Genomic DNA, 20,164 nt, shown 5'->3' on the forward strand with positions numbered 1-20,164 from the left:
ACACGGGCCTCTCACTGTTGTGGCCTCTCCCGTTGCGGAGCACAGGCTCCGGACGCACAGGCTCAGCGGCCATGGCTCATGGGCCCAGCCACTCCACGGCATGTGGGATCTTCCCGGACTGGGGCACGAACCCATGTCCCCTGCATCGGCAGGCGGACTCTCAACCACTGCGCCACCAGGGAAGCCCTCTTGTGTCTTTAGTTGCTTTATCTTACTGATCCTTTTTGAGTCTCTCTGATCTTCCACGTCCACCCCTTTATTTCCACTTTGCAAGTTCAGGCCTTAGCTATCCCTTGATTGGATTTAGTCACTGACCTCCTTAGTAAAGCCTGCCTGTACACTTTTGCTCCTCCTTTTAAGAGCTGACAGCCTCACACACCCCTTTCTCAAAAAAAAAAAAAAAAAAAAAAAAGTTCTTCAAAGCCTACATGTTTCCTTGGCATTATGCTCCAGAGGTATTCCCTCATCCGTAATTATATCCTACATGTGGCCCTGCCTGAACCACACCAAACTATTTAAGAGCACTACTGAATTCATAATTTCCTGCCCTTGTACCTTTGCTCATGCTGTTCCCTCTGCTTGGATTACTCTTTCCCCTTCTTAGCCTGTGGAATACATGCTTGTCTTTCAAGACCCAGGCTGAGCACCACCACCTCCGTAAAAACATCCCTAATTTTCAGTCACTTTTCTTATTTACTAGATTCAGCCTTGAATGAAGTTTGTTGTTTATATGTACATCTCTGCTGCCCTCTGAAACCAAATGCTTCTAAAGGCAGAGAATGTTTTGTTTCTCTAGTTCCTTGAGGAACTAACAATACTAGGTACTTAACAGAACAAGTTTACTCTCCCATTTCCTTAGTTTTGTCATTTTGAAGTTCAACTCTTTGAGGTTTTTAAAGTAAAATTTTTTTAAAATTTATTTATTTATATTTATTTTTGGCTACGCTGGGTCTTCATTGACGCTCGCGGGCTTTCTAGTTGCGGCGAGCGGGGGCTACTCTTCGTTGCGGTGTGCAGGCTTCTCATTGCAGTGGCTTCTCGTTGCAGAACCCGGGCTCTAGGCGCACGGGCTTCAGTAGTTGTGGCACACGGGCTCAGTAGTTGTGGCTCGCAGGCTCTAGAGCACAGGCTCAGTAGTTGTGGCGCATGGGCTTAGTTGCTCCATGGCATGTGGGATCTTCCCGGACCAGGGCTCGAGCCCATGTCCCCTGCATTGCCAGGCGGATTCTTAACTACTGCGCTACCAGGGAAGCCCCTAAAGTAAATCTTGCATGGAGAAATGTCACTGAATTACCAGTGTTCCATTTTGCTTTGAATAATTTGCATGCCAGGGGTTTCTGTAATTCTTTAAAGCAGTGCTGTGTAATAGAATTTTTTGTGATGATGCTAACGTTTTACATATGCACTGACTGTTATGGTAGCCATTAGCCACACATGGCTGCTGAGCATTTGAAATGTGGCTAATGCAACTGAGAAACTGAATTTTAAATATATAGTTTTAATTAATTTAAATGTAAGTTTACATAACTACATGTGGGTAGTGGCTACTATATTTTACAGTGTAACCCCAGAGGGTATTCTCTGGCTTTTTTTTTTTTTTTAAATCAATTATTTATTTGTTTATTTATTTTTGGTTGTGTTGGGTCTTCGTTGCTGTGCGCGGGCTTTGTCTAGTTGCGGTGAGCGAGGGCTACTCTTCGTTGCGCTTTGCAGGCTTCTCATTGTGGTGGCTTCTCTTGTTGCGGAGCACGGGCTCTAGGCACGCAGGCTTCAATAGTTGTGGCGCAGGGGCTCTAGAGCGCAGGCTCAGTAGTTGTGGCACACGGGCTTAGTTGCTCCGTGGCATGTGGGATCTTCCTGGCCCAGGGCTCGAACCCATGTCCCCTGCATTGGCAGGTGGATTCTTAACCACTGTGCCACCAGGGAAGTCCTATTCTCTGGCTTTGAGATGGCTCCCAGTCTGGGGATTTTTCTGGTGGGGGAAGGGTGGGGGTACATGCGTTAATTTTGCCTTCTTTTAAGGCACAACTCCAGAGTGACTGTGAGAATCCTGAAGTGTAGTCAGTCATTTAGCCACAGAATTGCAGGTGGCTGGCATTGCTGCCTATGGAAAAGAACCAACAGCAGCACCTGTAGCATGGTTTGCTGAGAGGAAATGAACTGTTTTTTAATTATCATTGTAGGTTGGAGATCTCATCTATGGCCAGTTTGTGGTTGCTAATAAAGATATGGAACCAGAGATGGTCTGTATTGACAGCTGTGGACGAGCCAATGGAATGGGTGTGATTGGACAGGATGGTCTGCTTTTTAAAGTGACTTTGGGCTTAATTAGAAGGTAAGTCCTGATGCCTTCTGGCTTGCCTGTTGTCTTTTATATTATACCTTCTTAGAAAGCTGACTTATCTGTGGGATTTAGGTACTTCATAACAATGGCTATAGCTCCTCAAAGTTAAAAATCAGTATCCATTTTAGCACAGTTGTAAACTCATGCATTTATTCCCATCCTCTCAAGGTGAATACATCAAATTCGGATGTATTTGGCGTTATAGTTTCTGTGTTGATATGGAGTCTGGATTTCTCTGCTGGAAGGTTAGTTGTTCCTTATAGCTGATATACTCAGACCAAATGTGAAAAGTGGCCTTCCCCCACTTCTTAGTCACTTGTATACAGGTGCAATTTACTATTGTACAAAATCATCAAATTTCTCTTATAATGGAAGCCAAATGAAGCTAGGCTGACATGATCCTCAAGCTTATACAGACATTCACAGAAAGTTCCTTCTTTTCTGTCCTGGTAGATTTAATAGTTCCCAGAAGCAGATTCTCTTTGTTCAGTTTAGACCTTTACCTACCCAAAGCTATGCCCTATTAAAGAAAGGGCTTTACTCCTAGAGCCACTGAGGTTCAGAGCTATCTTGCATATCTCTTTGCTACTTATTCTACAGATCTGCAGAATTAGTTCAAGACATTAAAGTATGTTATTAACCAAGCAGCACCTTCATGTTTTGAAAGAGTCAACACTCCTCTCCAAGTATTGAATTTAATACCAAGGAATAACTTACATGGTCAGGAAAATAAGGTTAAAGTGTTCTCTTAGCACCATAGACAATAAAAAAGCTACAGTTTGAAAGTCTAGAAGTAAGGTGCTCTGACAATGTGGAGGAAGAACTTTATACATTTTTTGTAAAGTTGGTGACGTAGGGAGTTTGATTTCTTTGTAGAGGATGGTCCACCGTTGTGACCTGTGGTAAGCTTCTTGGAAGAAAGAGGGCAGCAAACATTGTCATGTGCCTTGTTCTTGGGATGATGTTGGTGGAGCTCTGAATAACTGTGGAGAACTGCTCAGAAAAGGAGACTTCTAAAGGAAAGTCAGGTCACACCCTGCCACTTTATTAAGTTTCATTTTCTTTCTCTTCCTCACCAGGCTGCTAGCTTCAGACTGTGAAATCCTACAAGAAGTGGGAAAACTCTACCCACTGGAGATAGTATTTGGAATGAATGGAAGAATATGGGTTAAGGCAAAAACCATTCAGCAGACTTTGATTTTGGCAAACATTTTAGAAGCTTGTGAACACATGACAGCAGATCAAAGAAAACAAATCTTCTCCAGATTGGCAGAAAGTTGATCAATGTGGGCTTTTTTATGGGTCAGTTGAGCCAAGAGACTCTGGGTTTTCCTGGGGGGAATGTTTCTCAGGTGAACCTCTCCCCATTAAATCTTCAGAAGACAAGATGTCTTATTAGAGTCCTAAATAAAATATTTTTATTAAAAAGTTACTGGCTGCCACTCATGTTCTTGTGGGTGAGAAAAATCATTATAAATAATGCAGTTTTTTGTTTTTTACAATAAAGTTTACAAAATGTTACTAATACGGTTTATTTGATGTTAACTCCCTTAGTTTTGCTAGAGTGCAGCTTCTATAATAAACTGGAAGTGAGCATTAAAATGTTATTTTCTGATGATGGTAAAACATGTTCACCAAAGAAAATGTAGACTACGTAGAAAATATAAAACAAACAAAAACCACCTGTAATACTATTGTTTAATGGGTGAGTATGTAACAGCTAACAATTATTGTGTTTACCACGTATCAAGTATTGTTCCAAAAGTGTTCTGCATGGATTAATTCATTTAGTAACTGCAAAGACACTTAACCTCCCAGTTGAAGAAACTGAGGCACAGACTTTAACTTGGCCTACATTCTCAACTATTATTTGTGAATGTATATTTTTCAAATTAGAACTACAGGATTATACTTTATATACTAATTTGTTATATACTTTGCTTCAAACAACATTTAATATATTTCTTTCATGATTGCTATTAAAAATTCAATAGTTGTATAATATTTCATTTTCATGTTATAGGATATTTTGGACACGTCTAGTTTTTTGTTGTTCTGTAAATACAATGATTAGGATCTCTGATTCCAAGTCTAGCCAAATCTTAACTTTGTTTGGATCATTTCCAGGAAGCCAAACAAAAAACTACCTGCCTGGTTTTTGAAAAAATAGTAGAGGTTTGTGATGGAGAGGAAATTTGCATTTTAAGCAAAGCCTTTAAAGGTGAAAATGAAGCCTGACCAGATGATCCAGGTCAGTGGTTCTGGGGTCAGAGACCTCCCTGAGAATATATATGATAAGAGTTACAGACCCTGAAGCCTATCTATAGGAGGTCCCTTTTGGATGACAGATTATAGAACTCATTCAATATGTTGATAAAGACCAAGCAGCATTATGTATTCCTAAAGATGTTTCCTGAAGACTGGGCCATTTTTAAGTAGTAAACTGATATAATTTATCAAGTGATCATAGCTCTTGAGGGAATAAATTGTGAAGGGGAGGGGACAGAGCAGAGAAGTAACCTTTTGGCTCTTTTGAGATAAATAATACATTTTCTGAATTTGCTAGCAGCTTAGTTATCAAGTTTACTAATCCAAACTGCCCAGAGTAACTGAAGCAACTCTACCTGACTAGGACATGAGAAAAGATCACTGAGATTTAGGTTACCTAACATGCTTGTGTCAGATGCAATGTATTTTCTGGCTCTTTTCAAGTTAGACTTATCAATACTGTGTTTTTGCTTTTCATTTTGACCTGTTAATCACAAGTATATATGAAGAATCTCGTTTGTACAAGGCTCAGAAGGATACAAAGATACTCCCACAAATTGTTAGGAGGCTACTTGTTCAGAAGAGAGAAGCCCTCCATGCTCATACTCAGAATAGGGGAGATGGAGTAGGAGCCATAGATGGAAAAAATTGCTATGGGGGGCTTAAAGCAGGGCTAGGTTAGGAAGGGCTGATCCTGCAAAGCCTGTGTACAACATATTACTTGAGTTGGGGAAAATCAGCATGATCGAGATGGCTGGAGAAAGTCATACAACTTTATGATGCCCGTGTAGTGAAAATTAGACTCAATAGAATAATACTTGATTATTTAAGCTATCTCTAAAGAGTAGGTATTTCACAAATAGATGTACAGAAGATGAATTAACACATCTAAAGCCATGTAGTTGTAGGGCTAATTCATTATTATGTAAACTTTTTAGTTAGTCATCATATATCTGGGTATTTCCTGTGAGCCAGGCACTATGGGAGATACAAAAGACCATAAAATATGGTCCCTGTGAGTAACTCCTATCCCAGTGAAGAGCCAAGATGTCAAGTAAAGGCAAATGAGTACCACCACCATCCTCTGATTTGTTCTTTGGTCAAGGCAACTCCAGCAACTTCACCTCCTGCAGCTGCAATCTTAGGCTGTCCATCATTCCACTGAGTTCTGAAGAGTATAGCCTTTTCTGGAAGAAACTCCTTTCTTCAATGCTTCAGGCCAGTTTTGAGTCTCAAAGTAAGTGGACAGGATATCAAACACTGTTAGAAAGGTAAACAGAAAACATAGTGACCACACAGAAGAAAAAGAGAACTAGTAAATGACTAATGAGGAAAAAAGTGTTCTGGAATATTTCATTCAACAAACTTACTCTAACACACATGGTACTAGATCCTGGGGAGACAGAGGCAAAGACACAGGCCCTGCTTGCCTACAAGGACCTCAGCCCACACTGAGAGATACAGGCCTGTGAATGGACAATGCTGCAACAGAGAGGAGCACAGTACAATGGGAACAAAACAGGCCCTGACATGGCCTGGGATGTGGAGGGGAGCAGCCAAGATGCCTGTGAACTGAATCCTGAAGGACAAATAGGAATTCACTGTTCAATGATAGATTGAAGGCATGGCATTCTAGGACAAGGGAACAATTTCAACTATCTTTAATATAGTTGGGAACCAGGAAGAAAATGAAAACTGCCTCTGAGAGGCCAGAATACATGTCACAAAGTACATACAATAAAGTCCAAGCACATTAGTCACAGGGGAGACTGCTTCAAGGGCCGTTTATACTGAAACACAATGCAAAGAAGCAGCAGCAGAACTAATACACGTTAAGCATGGGCCATGTGAGCAGTACCTTGATTGATGGCCAGTATCTCTGAATGATAGTTTTTTCCATTCTGGCGTCTGACCATGTATTCCTGGATTGGTAAGCGAGCAGTCTTGACAGAGTGTTCTTGGGCCTTTTGAAATGTCACCTTCTGTAAATCACAAATATTTTTCTTATAAAAATAATACACAAAGATAGTCTCATTGTAATATGCAGAGCAAACTAAGAATCCTCATGTACCACCACCCCAATTTCCATCTGTAATCATAATTAAATGATAAGTGTATTAAAATTAAGTAGCCTATGGTAGAATGGAAGAAACTATAGATAAGGAAAAATGGCTTGTGCAGCAACACCTCACTTATTTGGGATTCATTTATCTGCTGGCTTCCACTCACTACTACTTACAACCAAGAAGGAAATAAGTAAAAAGAGGCACATCTGCAGCCACAATCTGCATCCAAAAATCCAAGCCGTCTAATCAATGAGAGGAGAACACTCCTGGCCCTAACTCAGTAAAACCCAACTCTGGACATCTGGAGTTTTCAGTCATAGCCAATTGGTAGCAGCAAATTAGAAATAAGGGAGACAGGATTCGAGTCAGGTATACCACCAGCAACAAGACAGCATTAAGGTATGAGAGCATATAGCCCAATGAAAAGGAAAGGCTCTGAAAACTTCAAAAAGGCAGAACTCAAAAAATCCAACAATCTGAGGCCCTTTAGCATCAGAGTACAGTAACTAATGTCCCTTTAAAGATGTCCCTGAGTCATGGACTGAAGTTTAAATTATACTCACTACCTTGTAAGAAGCTCTGGGAAGGTCATCTACCTATTTGTAATTTCAGGATTAAAGGTTTAGATTACCAAGAAAATTAGCATACTTAGGTTTGGAAGGGACCTCGGTAGTTAACTATTCCACTCCAACCACCCATCCAATGTTTGTCTATCCTCTATGAACTTTCTCCCAGATGGCCTCTGGCTTTAAATGGACAACCCTTGTGACAGGGAGTTCGTGCATCCTGGGGTAACCCATTTCAATTTTGATAGTAGCAGTTAATAGGAAATCTTCTTGATATTGAGGCAAATTTTCTATTTTCCCTGAGACTTCCAGTCATCTGTCCTAGTTCTGTTCCCCCAGGGCCACACCAGGCAAGTAAAATGGCCCTTCCACAAGACAGCCATTCAGACACTTGAAGGCAGGGATCATGCCCTATGAATCCTCTCATCTCCAGACTGACAGCCTCAGTTCTGTTGACTTTTCCTTGACTATGATTTAGTTTTGAGTCCCTTCATTATTCAGGTCAACTTCTTCTGAACTTGTATCTAGCTTGTCAATGTCTTTTCATTTACTGTCCCATATTGGCTGGCCACTCTGAGTATGGTCTAACCAACTGGAACAGTGTGAAGCAGGCCTAGCACCTTCTTTGTTCTGACACTGGACTACCTGCCTCTCAGATTCACATGAAACACAATTCCAAAAGAGAACGTCCAAAAATGTTTTAAGTGATGCAATTCAGATGGGATAAAGGTACAGCTACTCAAAGGACTTCTTTGAAGGATAACACTCCTTTGCATATATGAGCTATGATTATGTTTTGTCTATTCCTTTATAATCACTTTGAAATGAAGTACAGAATTCAAAGTTAGTAGGAAACTTGGATGCTGCCCTGAAGGAGTTTATAGTCTAGTTTCTGTTCTCTGAACATTTAAAGATAAAATGACTCCCCTTGAAGAAATCTTGTTCTTAGCCTATTTCTGTGAAGAAGCCAAACTCTTAAGTAACAAGTAAACAAATCTTTGTGCCAGTTATTTTTCAGTTTAAATGTTGGTGGAAAATAGAGGACAGTGTGTTAAATTTGCACATCTATAGATCATACACTGCTCACTGGCCCTCTAGAATTGTCTGCTTCAAAAAAGGGGATGTCACTCTGCTGTGGAAGACTGTATTTGGTTGTTATGTCTCTTTAATCTCTTTTAACCTTAAATAGCCCCCATGACTATTTCAGTTTTCATTACATTGACTTTTTTGAAAGTCTGGTCCAGGTGTCTTGTAGAATGTCTCACATCCTGGATCTGTTTATGATTAAATTCAGTTTAAACATTTTCTAATAAGAACACTTCACAGGTGAGATTCCATCACATCAGGAGGCACATGTCAGTATTGGTGATTCCAAGTTTGATCATTTGTTAAGATGGTGACCTCCAGATCACTTTATTGTAATGGTACACTTTTGTGCTCTGGTACTTTGAGACCCCTTGGAATAGTCAGTTCCCTCACAACCTTTCGTTCAGTCAATTCCCTGAATCAATGATTACACTGAGAGTGACAAAATGATGATTTCTCAATTCTATTATGCATTTCTCATTTATTAACTGGCATTCTTTAGAGCTCTCTCCTCCCCCCACCTCCTGCCCATTTTTTTAGATTATCACTATGGAGTCATGGAACTCTTTTTTTAGAATAAATGCAATTCAGTTAAGTATCATCTGTGTCAAATATGTGTATGTATCTCATATATACATGAAAAAATACACTCACATATATGAAAAAATATATATATATAAAATATACCCATAAACACATACTTGTGTGATCACAGACTATATCAAGAGGGATACACAAGAAATCCATGGTTGCCTCATGCAGCGGATACTGGGTGACAAGGATGAGAGGTAGACTTACTTTTCACTGTGCTCCTTTTTATACATTTTAACAATTATATCATTATTTATTAACTATGCAATATGCTAATTAAATGTTAAAAAATTATCTCAACAAATATTTGTATAATAGAAACATATTTCAAAACTCCAATTATTCCAATAAAAGAAAAGAAATCTGGACGGTCCTACTAAGGTAGAGATTATGGGGTAAGACTTCTGTCAGCAGGGAAGATGGCCTAAGAAGGAACAAACTGCTCTTTCACAAAGAACAAACAGCTGGTAAGAATGCTGAGTCAAAGCTTCCTTGGTCAAGATCAGAGTCATCCTTGCAGAACTGAAGAGAGGGGAGAAGAAAGGAATTCAATAATGGTTATTTATGTAATTACCAAATACTTCCCATTCCAGTCCCTGACTGGATTCTGTCAGGTCAGTGTTGCTGACTGACATTGCTGATGAGAAGAGAGGGAAGTTGGCAAGTAGGAGGGCCAACCTAGGCAGAATAGGCTCCTACTTCCTATTGCCTCTGAGGTTTTAGGCCTTTTGGCCTAAGATTACGACAGGGCAAGGATTTCTTTCTCTAAAAGAAAGCTCCACTTTTCAAAATGCAGTTGTCAGGCCTAAAATGTACACCTACCTTCTGAATGCTTTCGTCCACAAGTCCACCAAGGATGTAAACTTTGTTTAGATCAACATCTTCAAGAGCTAATGAAAAAATGAAGGCCACTGAGGTCAATCTGTTTTATAATTTCTAAATCCAAAGACTGTAAAAGGAAAGAATTATTAATGATAAAAGTAGAAATTTAATGAAACAGAAAACAAAATGATAGTAGATTTGCTAATTAGATTTGCTAATTCCCTGAAAAGATCAATTAAATGTCAATTAATTAGACATACCTAATCAGATATGCAGACTCAAATCACCATTAGGATTCAGAAAGGAGGCAAAATGTCAAAGGAAGGTAAAATTGAAGAGAATACTGAGACCAACTTAATACAATAAAATTGAAAATTATGCAAAATAGATGATTTTCTGGGAAAAAAAAAATTTATCTAACATCAATCTGAGAAGGGTCAATGTGAGGAGGTGACGAGGAAAACTCACGAGGATTACCAGGTAACTCACAAGCTCCAGCTGAGGATGGAGAGCCTAAATCTGTGCAGCTGTGTGCACATGGCAGGCCAAATATGAAGCATTCAGTGAGGTCTCTGTCCATAAGAGGTGTGCAATTAACGTCCATTCCTTTTTTTCTTGGATACACCTTGGGTGGCTTTAACAAACTCTGACCCCGGGAATAATGAAATAAAGGGCTGGATGCAATGTGCTACATGAATGCATGCAGTAAAGTACATACCATGTTCTGAGTCAGGAGTCAGGTACACAAGGGTTTCCAGAGGAAATAAACTAAAGCAGTCTTCTTCTGTTATGTCTAGCTGAAAAATGTAAACAATCCAATGTAGTGTGAACTAGGTTAAAACATAGCCCACGCTGCAGCAACTAGTTACAGGGCGTGTAGTTTCTATCAGGCATGGCTCCAGGTACATCAAGAGGATACATGTCTGACAACCTGTTCTCAGAAAGTGCTCAGTTGGGTAGCGGAAGTAGAAAGGTACAGACATTCGACCCTACAAAATGAGACAGAAAGTGGTATGAGGCCCTAAGAGACACACAGGGAGCATGCCCCAGGACTACAGAGAGAGAATGACAACACCAGGGACAATGTTCTAGCAAACGGAATGCTGGAACTGGGTTTCTGAAGAGGTGAGATTGACACACGTACAAAAGGAAGAAGTATTCAAAGTGGAGGGAATCACCTAAGAAAAGCGTGAAGACAGGAAAGCAAGGCGACTGAACTACGCGGCTCTTAGAGTGGATCTGTTTGGCTCACATACAGGAATCATAAAACACATACAGAAAAGTAAAGCTTGGAATGGCTGTGTTACAGGAGAGATCATTAAGGTAAGAGCAACCATGACTAACTGTGCAGCACCACACAGGGCGCTTTTCACACTCGGTGCCTCAGAGGACCTCTCTGGAAAAGGCCACACTACCCAGTCTCAGCTACATAATGCAAACACACAAGGGCACTTTTAGTGGCACTTCTTAGGCACTGATCTGGATTCTTGCCTGTGTATCAATCACTATATTTAAGAGATCCTAGGGAAAGTATTGAAAGTAACTTAGTACTCCCTGAAACTCATCTTAAATCCATATTACTTCCATAAGGATTATCTCTCTTTCCCCCAAAATTCATGTTCCCTAATTCTGCACTACTAAGAACAAGAAAGGAATCATGGCATGTCCCTAAAACATTCCTGGTACATAGTCTAGCATACAATACACTGGATACAAAATACAGCCCTAGATACTGGTAATATTAGTTTGCTAATGCAGTGGAAGGATGAAAATTTTAAAACATAAGTACTGGTGAGAGGTTCTAAATTTTTTAAGATTGTAATAGTGAAAACATATAACATATACACATAAACATATTTTTTTTACATTGAAATGTGAAAAAGTAAAAAAAATTTACTATTACCCCCTCCAACCTACTTTTCAGATGACAATTCAAATAATATGCAAAATGAGGCTTACCAGATAACTAGAAAATCCATCATTCATCCTCAAACACTCTTCATACAGGGGACTGTCTGTGGTGAATCCAGTGAGGCAGATCCAAAATGGCCTGTCAGCTTTTTTATTTGAACCATACAACCTTCGGATCTGTCCAGCCAGTCTACTTAATTCCTTCGAAGAAGTAAGGACAATTTATGGTAGGAACATGCCCACTCTTTCTAAATGCATTATCAACAAATGGTTACTCAGTAAGTTCACTGAATACTACTCTGGGAAAGCTCATGAATTCAATGGCCCTTTTACTCCAGGAGCGAGTACATGCATGTATGCACGTGTGTTACATCCCATGGTATCACACCTTATAGATGAAAGTTAAGGTAATGATACTAGCCCAGAAAACCAAGACCTCTCCCTCCTTCTGGATCTGCTGATATATATGTATATATAAATATATATATATATATATATATAAAATTTTTCTTTTAGCTTTTACCTAAAATCTTACCATGTGGGCTTCCCTGGTGGCACAGTGGTTACGAATCCGTCTGCCAATGCAGGGGACACGGGTTCGAGCCCTGGTCAGGGAAGATCCTACATGCCGTGGAGCAACTAAGCCCGTGCGCCACAACTACTGAGCCTGCGCTCTAGAACCTGTGAGCCACAACTACTGAATCCCACGCCTAGAGCCCGTGCTCCACACCAAGAGAAGCCACTGCAATGAGAAGCCGCGCACTGCAATGAAGAGTAGCTCCCGTTCGCTGCAACTAGAGAAAGCCTGTGCCCAGCAACAAAGACCCAATGCAGCCAAAAATAAATAAATAAAATAAATAAATTTATATATAAAAAAAAATCTTACCATGTGATGGTTACTGTTCATTAAAAAGAGATTAGATTACTGTGCAGACATTTTTATACTCCATCAGTTAAACTTGGCACCTTCTCCCTAACTTCAGGAGCTGTCATAGGTTTGGAAGTTTTAACTTTCCATCCTGATTTAGAGATATCACCCGTATAGAAAGGTAGTTTCACAATCTGGCCTGATTTGGTTCAGTACAGGAAAAAAAAAAAAAAAAAGCTTTGGATTTGATTTAATCTGATATCTCAATTAATATAAACATTAGAAAATTCTTAGTTGACCTTTTCAGAGGGCTATAGTTAGAGGTTCCATGGAAGAATCCCAGATCCCAATTTCTCTGAAAAACATGCAAACACTAGCATGTATAACAGGGACGTTGGAAAACACAGATTTCTTTTGGGGTGTAAGGCCTAAAATCAAGGCCCAATATTGTGTGCCGCTTTGATATCTGGTGAAAATGAGAGGCCTTGAATGGCCTAACTGCAAGTTCCCCTCCCAATTCTGCTCCCATGGACAAGGTTCACTAGCTAAACATTTTTTTTTTTTTTTTAATCAAGGGTTCCTTTGATAAAGGGTTCCTGCTATCTCTGAGTAGTGGGTTTCAACTCTCTGCCAGCCCATGGAATTATTCCAGCAAACCAATCACATCTTCCTGTAGGGATCTAATTTCTTGATACTACAAAACCTACCCCCCACAGCCCCTGGTTGTTCATTCTGTTCCCAAGTGCAATCCCATGTGGCCCTGCATGATGTTCAGTGTCATCCTACCCTCGGGCTGAGTATATGTGACGAATAAACTTCTATTGATCTTATCTGTCCAGTGTCGAGTGTTGTGTGTTCAGCCATCACCAGAATCATAGGGTGAAAAATCCCTCCTTCACCGACAGGGTAAATGGGTGGCTTTTTAAAACACACACATTGTAGAAAGACCTCCCACCAGGTAATCTCCCCACAACACGCAACCAGACAAATATTCCTCTCCCCTGCAGAAGGCCAAAGATTTCATCTCTGGAGAATTAAACCTGAAAGGCTCCATCTAGACTGGGGATACCATAAGCACAGAGGCAAAGGCAGTAGGCTCAAAACAGAAGATAAAGGAAAAAATTTTAAACTAAACCATATGTCTATTCTCTTCCTGATTCTTTACAACAGCCATCTCAGAACTTAGTAGCCATGTGTAGAAAACTAAACACATTTGCTGGTTTACTAGAGAATCATAGAAGCTGGAGCTGGTCATGTTCTTTGTGAAAGCTGTTCCCACCTGGACCTCGCTCAGGTGAGCAGGAATTCAGAGTTCAGTGGATGTTTTACCTTCTTAGACATGTGGTGGGTCATACTCAAATCGATACAGAGTCTTGGTCCTGAGTGTTTGGCTTCCAAAAGTCTTTCCTTGGTTAAGGATCTCAGAAAACGTTTGCTGTGCTGGGGGTAGATGCCTAGAGTAGAAATATCAGAAAGGAATAAACATGGAAAAACTGAAAAATGTTATTCAGTAAGAAATAAATCTCCCCAGCCAGGTGAGTAATTTTTGCATATGAAGAGAAACTGGAAGCTCATGCAAGGTATTCATTCATTAGGCAGTTTAGGTATAGCAGAATGGTGAAATGAGTGCTCTGGAGCACACTGCTGGATCTAAGAGTTCACTTTGTTCATTTATTACCTATATGATCTTGGGCATGTTATTTAATTTCTTTGAGCCTCAATCCCTTCACCTAGAAAATGAGGATAATAAAAGTACTTAACCTTATGGTAATCCATGTAAAATTCTTAGCACTGAACCTAGCACACAGTACTGAATAAACATTGGCTGTTGTTGGTATCATTCTTTCTACTTCTGAGCTTATAAACACATACATGCACTAGACAGCTTATATTTGAAAGGCAGCCTCAAATGTTGCTCTCTTTGATACTTTGATTCCCAACAAAATAGGCTAATAGGTCCCATCTCCCAGATGTTTGTTTTACTTAAAAACACTATCCCTACTCTCCTAGGAACAGGCAGATACCAGTTTGCTAAGAAAGAAATATAATTACACCAGCAATCTGATTTATTGTTACCTGAATTTTCTACACGGTTGGCTTTTCTTCTTTCTTTCTCTTGTTTTCTTTTACTCTTCTTTGCTGCAACTATCTTTTCCCAGTGTCTCTGTTTTCTTTGGACATTTTTCTTATGTTATCCAGAAAACAAAATTGTTTGAGAACTTCATAAGCACCAAAAAGGAAAATGAATATTAGAAATAGTTACTTAATTATTTTTTTAATTTAGATTAAAGTTAGGAGAGAAAAAGGGTATTAGTCTTAAAAACAAAAATGGGAGGGAAGAGATATGGGAACATATGTATATGTATAACTGATTCACTTTGTTATAAAGCAGAAACTAACACACCACTGTAAAGCAATTATACTCCAATAAAGATGTTAAAAAAAAAAAAAAAGGACTAGATTGTGTTTAGAGAAAGCAGAACCCCAGAAAACAGATGTGACATGCCCAAGGTCACACTAAATTTATTAGGGACAGGGTTGAGATTTCCTGACCCTTCTGAGGTGTATAAAAATTCCTCTTAACTTTACTTACTTTTTCTATGACTCAAATGGAACTGAAACCTTAAACCAGGAAACTCATCCCTGGGAATACACCTAACTCATTCCCAGTCTTTTTTTACCAATATCTATCCTTAGAACAGGGGTCTCTGGAACATTCCATCGTCTCAAAGCCCGTGACCATAAACAATCCACTCCACTCACCGAGCGCCACACTGCATTGCTTGTAGGCAGGGTCATCTCCTCTCGATGCTCACATTCCACATCAATCTGTAGAAGCTGGAAGCTTTCAGAGATGCCATCTTCACCTGTGTCCTCTAGGGTGACTTCTTGCTCCTGCAGCACGTGTGACTCTCTTTTCTGAGCGCTCCCTTCTAACTTCCAGTCCATGTGCTTAGTCCTCTGTCCTTTTCACCCAGATTAGGAAAAGGCACAATTATGTGAGACATTACATTACTTAACTTGCAGAGGTATTTCCCTATATCCAAATGACAAACAGGGTTACTGCGTTACTGAAGGAGTAGAAGTGTGTAAAATACTAACACAGATTAACTGAACTGAGAAAAGCATGTGTGTCTTCTAGAGAAATAAGTCAGCACAGAAACCTTTTAGTAGTAAGGAAGCCAAATTCACTTCTTAGAAGACAAGCACAACTCCTGACAACCCCAAGAAATCAATGATTATTCACTGCTGCAGTGACACAGATAATGAGTTCATTTACTGTATTCTTTGAAATGCACGTATGAGTTGAGGGCGAGACAGAGATGGCAAAACCCGCCTATCCCATTATGTTTCTGTTTATTTTCAAAACCATTCCAAATATTTACTGAGCACCTACTCTATGCAAAGTCCTGTACTAGAAACAGCCTGGGAGGTTTAGAGCTAGCCAAAAATTATGGTAAAGAGCGGCCCAAAACCAACCAAGAATTCTAGGTTGCACATATTCCCTCCCCCAACTCAGTATCACTGCAGCAGAAATCCACATAGTGGAAACAGCTGATATCCATCAGAAGTGCCGAGGTAGAAAAATATGAAGAACCATTGTTACAACACACTTAACTAATGTAATAATTTCAAAGTAGTGTTCAAAATCCTTGAGGAAGATATGACTAAGAAGTGTTCTAGGGGCTTCCCTGGTGGCGCAGTGGTTGAGAGTCCGCCTGCCGATGCAGGGGACACGGGTTCGGGCCCCGGTCCGGGAAGATCCCACATGCCGCGGAGCAGCTGGGCCCGTGAGACATGGCCGCTGAGCCTGCGCGTCTGGAGCCTGTGCTCCGCAGCGGGAAAGGCCACAACAGTGAGAGGCCCGCGTACCGCAAAAAAAAAAAAAAAGGCAACAAGAAGTGTTCTAGTCTACAGCTAAGTGTCACAGACAAAGTATGGTATAACCATTGCTCATGGCTGCTCCTCTGAGCCTACTGTGCTACTTACATATTAGGAAAAGTGTATCGTTGAAAAAGTAAATCTATGTAATATGATCCATGCACATGGTAAAAAGACCTAGTTGTAAGAAAAGTAATGATCAATTCTCTGACCCCTTCCACCTCTAGGGGGCAACGCTTGTTAACCAGGTGTTTTTAGTTCTGGTAATTTACTCCTTAACCTGAAATCACATGCTTACACCATTACTTCCTGATTCATCAACTTTCCCTATGAAACACTAAAATTCAAATCACTTTAATTAGCCCCTTTTATTTTTAGCTCTTCTCTTAGTTACCTTAACCTTTAAATTCTTTTGAGGTATAATTTATACACAATAAAATGCCAAGATTTTAAAGGGTGTAGCTCAACAAGTTTGTGTGTCGGGAGGGATGGTGGGGGGAGGTTTGAAGGGGTGGGAAGTGAGGGATAGGATGGGAATATACAAGCTCAATGAGTTGTTTTTTGTTTGTTTGTTAGCGGTAAGCGGGCCTTGCGGCCTCTCCCGTTGTGGAGCACAGGCTCCGGACGCGCAGCAGGCTCAGTGGCCATGGCTCACCGGCCACGGCTCACCGGCCCAGCCGCTCCGCGGCATGTGGCATCTTCCCGGACCGGGGCACGAACCCGTGTCCCCTGCATCGGCAGGCGGACTCTCAACCACTGAGCCACCAGGGAAGCCCCATCAATGAGTTTTTGACAAGTACGTAGGGCCTGTATTACCCACACCCCATCAAGATATAGAACATTTCCATCACTCCAGAAAGTTCCCTTCCTGCTGCACTTTCCAAGTCAATCTCCATCCCATTCTCACTGCTTTCCAAACGCAATCATTGCTCTTTTTTCTATAACCATAGATTAGCTGTGCCTTATAAAATGTTATTTAAAAGGACTCAGTGTGTACTCTTTTGAACTTGGCATTTTGCCCCACAACTTGTTTTTGAGATTCATATATATTGCTTCATGTATCAGTAGTTTGTTCCTTTTTATTGCTGAGCAGTATTCCACACACGAATATACCAATTTGTTTATTCTTCTGTTGATAGACATTTGAGATTTTTCCAGTTTGTGGCTTTTACGAATAAAGTGGCCAAGAAATTCTCATACAAGCGTTTTTGTGGACATGTGTTTTCATATCTGTTGGCTAAGTACTAACAGAATTGCTGGGTCATGGGATGGGTGCTATTTAACTCGTAAGAAACTGCCATCAATTTCCTAGAATGATTGTAACATTTCACACTGCTGTCAGCAGTCTGTGAGAGTTCCAGATGGTCTGCATCATCCCCAACATTTGCTGTTGTCAGGGTTCTTAATTTTAACCATTTTTGTGTAGTGGAACCTCACTGTTTTAATTTGCATTTGTTTATTAATGATATTGAGTTTTTTTTTCATGCAACTTATTGGTAATTCATAATATATCTCTGTGAGATACCTGTTCAAGTTGATGACACTGAAATTAAAATGGAGTAATAGTTCAGGAATACAAAAATGGGGTTGGGTGGCCATTGAAGATCTGGTCTCAGGCACGTCTGCATCACTGAGAACTTGAACTTTCTCTGAACTGTACCACACCCAAGGACACCATCAGTCATGCTTAGAACAACACTAGCCAGCTGCAATATTATGGTCTCAAGGTCTCCCCTTGTAACTATGCAACCATTTCAGACCCCAACCACTCCTTACTTAATAAGCACCCTTACTTCTTGCCAGCTCCAATTATAATTCTTGATAAATAACTCATGTAACTAACCGTAACCTTGCAGTTTTTGCCTTTATAAGCTTGCCCCATTTTGTAGCCTGGAGCAACACAATTCAAGTGCTTCTTGAATCTGTGTCTCCCATGCTATAGTCCTCAATGTGGCTAGAATAAAACTCTCTTCTATTCCTATTATAGATTGTTTACTGATTATTTGTCTGGACACTTACAATCGCCTGTATTGAGCATTAATGATCATCCATTGTTCTCTGCACTATCTGGTCTACTTGCTGTTGCTGTTCCTTAAACACACCAAGGATATTCCCACCTTAGGGCCTTTGCACTTGCTGGTCTTTCTACCTCAATCGTCTTCCCCTAGATAATTATATGACTACCTTCCTCACTTCATTCAGATTTTCATTATCCAACATAGCACACTTTTTACTTATTTTTTTTGTCTGAACTTTCCCGTTCCTATAATGTAAGCAAGTGTTCTGTTTGCTTTGTTCACTACATCCTCAGTGCCTGGCAACGAGCTTCGTACATAACAGACGCTCAACAAAGACTTGCTGAATTAATAAATCCTCCACTCCACCATCTCTGCGTTGACAGAACTTTTTGTAACCCAAGTCCCACCTGATGAGCATATCCCTGGGAGCTAAGTGATGGAGCCTTCTCTCATCTCCTCATTCTAAGTTTTAGCCTCCAAAGCCGGCTCCACTCCTCTGTCACCTTCAGCACTAGAACACCCTGACCCCAATCTCGAGTGTACCCCGCGTGCAGGCCCAGTCTGGTCCATAAGCTGCGAGTACGACGGGAAGCAGGAAGGAATAGGGCCAAGAAGGTGGGGGACATGAGGCCACACGACTGCTGGGCGGGCGCCTGCTCCCCAGGCGTCTGCCCCGCCCGCGAACGAAGCAGCACTCCCAGGCCGGACCCCCTGCCCCCACCCTGCCGGCAACGACGCCCTGCCGTACCTGAACCCGTCACCTCACGCAGCAGCAGAGGAACCCACCAAGCCCCGCCTCCGACTTCACTTCCGGTTCCTGCCCCTCTCCGAGTAGCATTCTGGGAGTTGTCGTTTTCAGCCTAGCGGCTGTGTGTTCCGCGAAGACTTGGGCTTAGGCTGCCGTGCCCACGGTGGTACTAAGGAGCTGCGTCCCGCCAGAAGGTTGCCGCGCCTCACTGAGCCTGCGTTTCCTCCCATGTTAGCTGGGCATACAATCCCAGTCGCTCGCCGACCGCACAGGGCTGCTGCTGGTGACCAGGCGCTTTGATGGCTGTCAAGGGCTGGACACGGCGAAGGTGGGCTGAAACCAGACTCGAACTACCCCTCATCTCGCAACCTGGGGGCCTTGCCTTCCCCTGGTCTCCCTGGACTTCCCCACAACCAGAAGCGCCCACGAGCTGACATAGTTCCCCTCACCACTAGCTGGCCATCCAGGATCATAACAGATATCCCGGCTTGGGCAGATCACGAATGAGTCTAGCCTCTGGCCACTCTCCCTCCTCTTTCTCGCCTCACAAATCCACGGGGAAACTTGAGTCTCAGAGACCTGAAGCGACTTGTCCAAGCCTTGGCCTGATAAAAGCTATCAACCACTCTTCCCTTTATTCCTGCAGTCCTAGGGGTCTCACGCTTTCGAGAGACCCTACTATGAATGAGCCTGAAATACCTCCTGCCCAAGAAACCACAGCCTTGTTGGATCCGTCCTTGGCCTCACGATTTCCCCTCAGGACTTTTCTTTCCACAGCTTCTCCAGCACCTCCCACCCCGTCCCCAGTCCATGCTTTAACCCATCCTTTATAATCTGCTACTGGAGCAACTTGTAAAATACTAAAACTAAACATGCTTTCTTCCTCAAAGGGCTTTTTCGGAAACCCAGCTGTCTTCTCTGCTCAGAAGCTGGCCTTGGCTTTCCACTCAGCAGGACTTGCAAAGTGGCTCAGATGGTCTTCAGTTGCTCCCAC

The 20,164-nt window shown here is 41.4% G+C and overlaps 2 protein-coding genes across 4 annotated transcripts in view; one reads left to right on the plus strand and one right to left on the minus strand.

Annotated features, from left to right (window-relative positions):
- Nucleotides 1-3,869, plus strand: part of EXOSC3 (exosome component 3) — a 6,037-nt gene extending 2,168 nt beyond the window's left edge. For both annotated transcript variants that reach the window (XM_007107105.4, XM_055087089.1), the window contains 2 exons: nucleotides 2,184-2,335; nucleotides 3,424-3,869. In XM_007107105.4, the coding sequence (XP_007107167.2) occupies nucleotides 2,184-2,335; nucleotides 3,424-3,625 (354 nt within the window). In that variant the 3' untranslated portion in view covers nucleotides 3,626-3,869. The remainder of the gene's footprint in view (nucleotides 1-2,183; nucleotides 2,336-3,423) is intronic.
- A 1,558-nt stretch (nucleotides 3,870-5,427) lies between these two features.
- TRMT10B (tRNA methyltransferase 10B) lies at nucleotides 5,428-19,235 on the minus strand. 2 transcript variants are annotated; one of them, XM_024126205.2, is made up of 9 exons: nucleotides 19,171-19,235; nucleotides 15,286-15,488; nucleotides 14,599-14,707; nucleotides 13,852-13,976; nucleotides 11,703-11,855; nucleotides 10,462-10,540; nucleotides 9,744-9,811; nucleotides 6,471-6,594; nucleotides 5,428-5,872 (listed from the first exon to the last, which is right to left on the minus strand). In XM_024126205.2, exons 2-9 carry the CDS (start codon nucleotides 15,469-15,471, stop codon nucleotides 5,766-5,768), a joined length of 951 nt encoding a protein of 316 aa, XP_023981973.1. In that variant the 5' UTR covers nucleotides 15,472-15,488; nucleotides 19,171-19,235; the 3' UTR covers nucleotides 5,428-5,765. The 2 variants fall into 2 exon arrangements, 1 of the variants encoding a protein (XP_023981973.1); XR_002892056.3 differs by lacking the exon at nucleotides 5,428-5,872 and adding an exon at nucleotides 9,299-9,443 and having other exon boundaries at nucleotides 6,518-6,594.
- Nucleotides 19,236-20,164: the final 929 nt, after the last annotated feature.

The sequence above is a fragment of the Physeter macrocephalus genome, chromosome 9, assembly GCF_002837175.3.
Source record: "Physeter macrocephalus isolate SW-GA chromosome 9, ASM283717v5, whole genome shotgun sequence".
In the NCBI taxonomy this organism is placed as follows: domain Eukaryota; kingdom Metazoa; phylum Chordata; class Mammalia; order Artiodactyla; family Physeteridae; genus Physeter; species Physeter macrocephalus.

Coding starts and splice junctions, on each gene's coding strand:
- TRMT10B (XM_024126205.2), bottom strand. CDS start 15,471: ATGGACTGGAAGTTAGAAGGGAGCGCTCAGAAAAGAGAGTCACACGTG. Junction 11,856..13,851: donor CCCACCACATGTCTAAGAAG/GTAAAACATCCA, acceptor ACTTCTTCGAAG/GAATTAAGTAGACTGGCTGG. Junction 10,541..11,702: donor ATGGATTTTCTAGTTATCTG/GTAAGCCTCATT, acceptor TACATTTTTCAG/CTAGACATAACAGAAGAAGA.